Source organism: Notolabrus celidotus, unplaced genomic scaffold (assembly GCF_009762535.1).
Source record: "Notolabrus celidotus isolate fNotCel1 unplaced genomic scaffold, fNotCel1.pri scaffold_45B_arrow_ctg1, whole genome shotgun sequence".
Classification (NCBI taxonomy): Eukaryota; Metazoa; Chordata; class Actinopteri; order Labriformes; family Labridae; genus Notolabrus; species Notolabrus celidotus.
Window position 1 is genome coordinate 37757 of NW_023260265.1, and position 2244 is coordinate 40000.

At 37.5% G+C, this 2244-nt stretch overlaps 1 protein-coding gene across 2 annotated transcripts in view; it reads right to left on the reverse strand.

Annotated features, from left to right (window-relative positions):
- Positions 1–612: 612 nt before the first annotated feature.
- The window catches only part of LOC117809816 (Fc receptor-like protein 5), a 5599-nt gene continuing 3967 nt past the window's right edge, over positions 613–2244 (reverse strand). For both annotated transcript variants that reach the window (XM_034679331.1, XM_034679330.1), the window contains exon 6: positions 613–773. In XM_034679331.1, coding sequence (XP_034535222.1) covers positions 712–773 — 62 coding nt within the window. In that variant the 3' untranslated portion in view covers positions 613–711. The remainder of the gene's footprint in view (positions 774–2244) is intronic.

Below are 2244 nucleotides of genomic sequence, written 5' to 3' on the forward strand. Positions count from 1 at the left end.
TTCTTCTTTCTTTCTTTCTTTTTTCTTCTTTTATCTATCTCTATTTGTTATTTGTTTTCTCTTATTTTTCTTCTCTCCTTTATTTGTTCTTTGTTCTTTGTTTCTTTGTTCTTGTTCTTTCTTCTTTCTTTCTTTCTTTCTTCTGTCTTTTTCTTCTCCTTTTTTCATTCTTTCTCCCTTGCTTGCTTTCTTTTTCCTTCCTTTCCTTGCTTGCTTCTTTCTTTCCTTTTCCTTATTTCTTTCTCTTATTTCTTCTTTCTTTCTTTCTTATTTCTTTCTTTCTTTCTTTCTTTCTTTCTTTCTTTCTTTCTTTCTTTCTTTCTTTCTTTCATTCCTTCTTCCCTTGCTTGCTTTCTTTCTTTCTTTCCTTTTTCCTTACTTTCTCTCCTTTCTTTCTTTCTTTCTCTCCTTTCTTTCTTTACTTCTTTCTTTCTTTCTCTCCTTTCTTTCTTTCCTTTTTCCTTACTTACTCTCCTTTCTTTCTTTCTTTCTTTCTTTTCTCTCTCTCTCTCTTTGTTATTTGTTTGTTTGTTTCTTTCCTTTTTCCTTTCTTGCTTTCTTTCTTTCTTTCTTTCTTTCTTTCTTTCTTTCTTTCTTTCTTTCTCTCTTCGTTCTCTCCATGTCTCTTCATCCTTTTATTCTCACCCCGTCCTTTCCTTCTGTCAATCTTTCACCATTTATTCTATTTATTTATTTTAACCAGTCTGTAAACTATTGTACGATTTCCATGATGACGTCTTTGCTGCCTCTTCTCTCTGCAGCGGTCTGAGCCACTGCAAGAAAGAAAGAAAAATCCAGATCAGTCAGGAGGAGGGGGTGTGGGACGCAAGTGTGGACAACAGGGGTTTCTTAAAGTTACTCTTAAAGGAATAACTGCTAAAATCACAGGCGATCAAATGGAGAGGGGAAACCAAAATAAAGAAGGATTTACAATGATGAGAGAAACTGAAAGACCACCAGGAAACCAGGAAACCAAGGTATGAGGGAGACCCAGGAAAAGACTCGCCCAACTTCAGCTAAACTGTCTTCTAATTGACATAAACAGAGACAGAGAGGTTTGTTGTGCCTTTTGGTAAACTACACACAGAGCTCACAGAAGAGCTCCTTTCACTTCCTCTGAAGTGAGAGGAAAATACCACAGCTATGCAGATGACACACACATTTACATCACCATATCACCGGGGGATTATAGTCCCATACAAACACTGAGTAAATGCATTGAACAAAACAATGACTGGGCGAGACAGAACTTTCTTCAGTTAAACAAAAAAAAAAAACTGAAATGATTGTTTTTGGAGGAAGAAAGGTTAAAGGTTACTGCTCAGCTCCAATCTGCACAGATGAAATGTTCAAACCAAGCCAGAGAACTTGGTGTAGTCTTAGACTCAGACCTTCATTTCAGCAGCCACATTAAGACCATTACAAAGTCTGCCTACTATCACCTTCAGAATATATCAAGGATTAAAGGACTCATGTCTCAGCAGGATGCAGAAAAACTCCTCCATGCATTTATCTTTAGCAGACTAGACTACTGTAACGGGGTCTTTACAGGACTCCCTAAAAAGTCCATCAGACGCCTGCAGCTCATACAGAATGCTGCTGCTCGAGTCCTAACAAGGACCAACAAAGTAGACCACATCACTCCAGTTCTTAGATCTCTACACTGGCTTCCTGTCTGTCAGAGAATAGACTTTAAAATCCTGCTGATGGTTTATAAAGCACTGAATGGTTTAGGCTGATCTGCTACTACTGTATGAACCACCTGGACCTCTGAGGTCATCATGTACTGGTCTGCTTTCAGTCCGTAGAGTCAGAAGGAAACATGGTGAAGCAGCGTTTAGTCATTATGCTCCACATATCTGGAACACACTCCCTGAAAGCTGCAGGTCTGCTCCAACTCTCACCTCTTTAAAATCAAAGACTAAGACCTTTTTATTTAACACTGCCTTCCTATCTTAGATTATTTTAACTCACTTTAAATTAAAACTTTGATGTAATTTTTAATATATTCAAATTTTCCTTTTCTGTTTTATTATATTTGTCATTTTAATTGTGCTCTTTTATGCTTGTCTGAATGTTTCCAGTGCTTTTAATGTTTTAATATAAAGCACATTGAGTTCAGCCCTCGTGTTTGAAATGTTCTATACAAATAAAGCTGCCTTGCCTTGCCTTGAAGTAATCTCAGGGTCAGTACACTCTTAATCCAGCTGGAATGGGTAGGTGGGGCTATGTCCAGATGGTTTT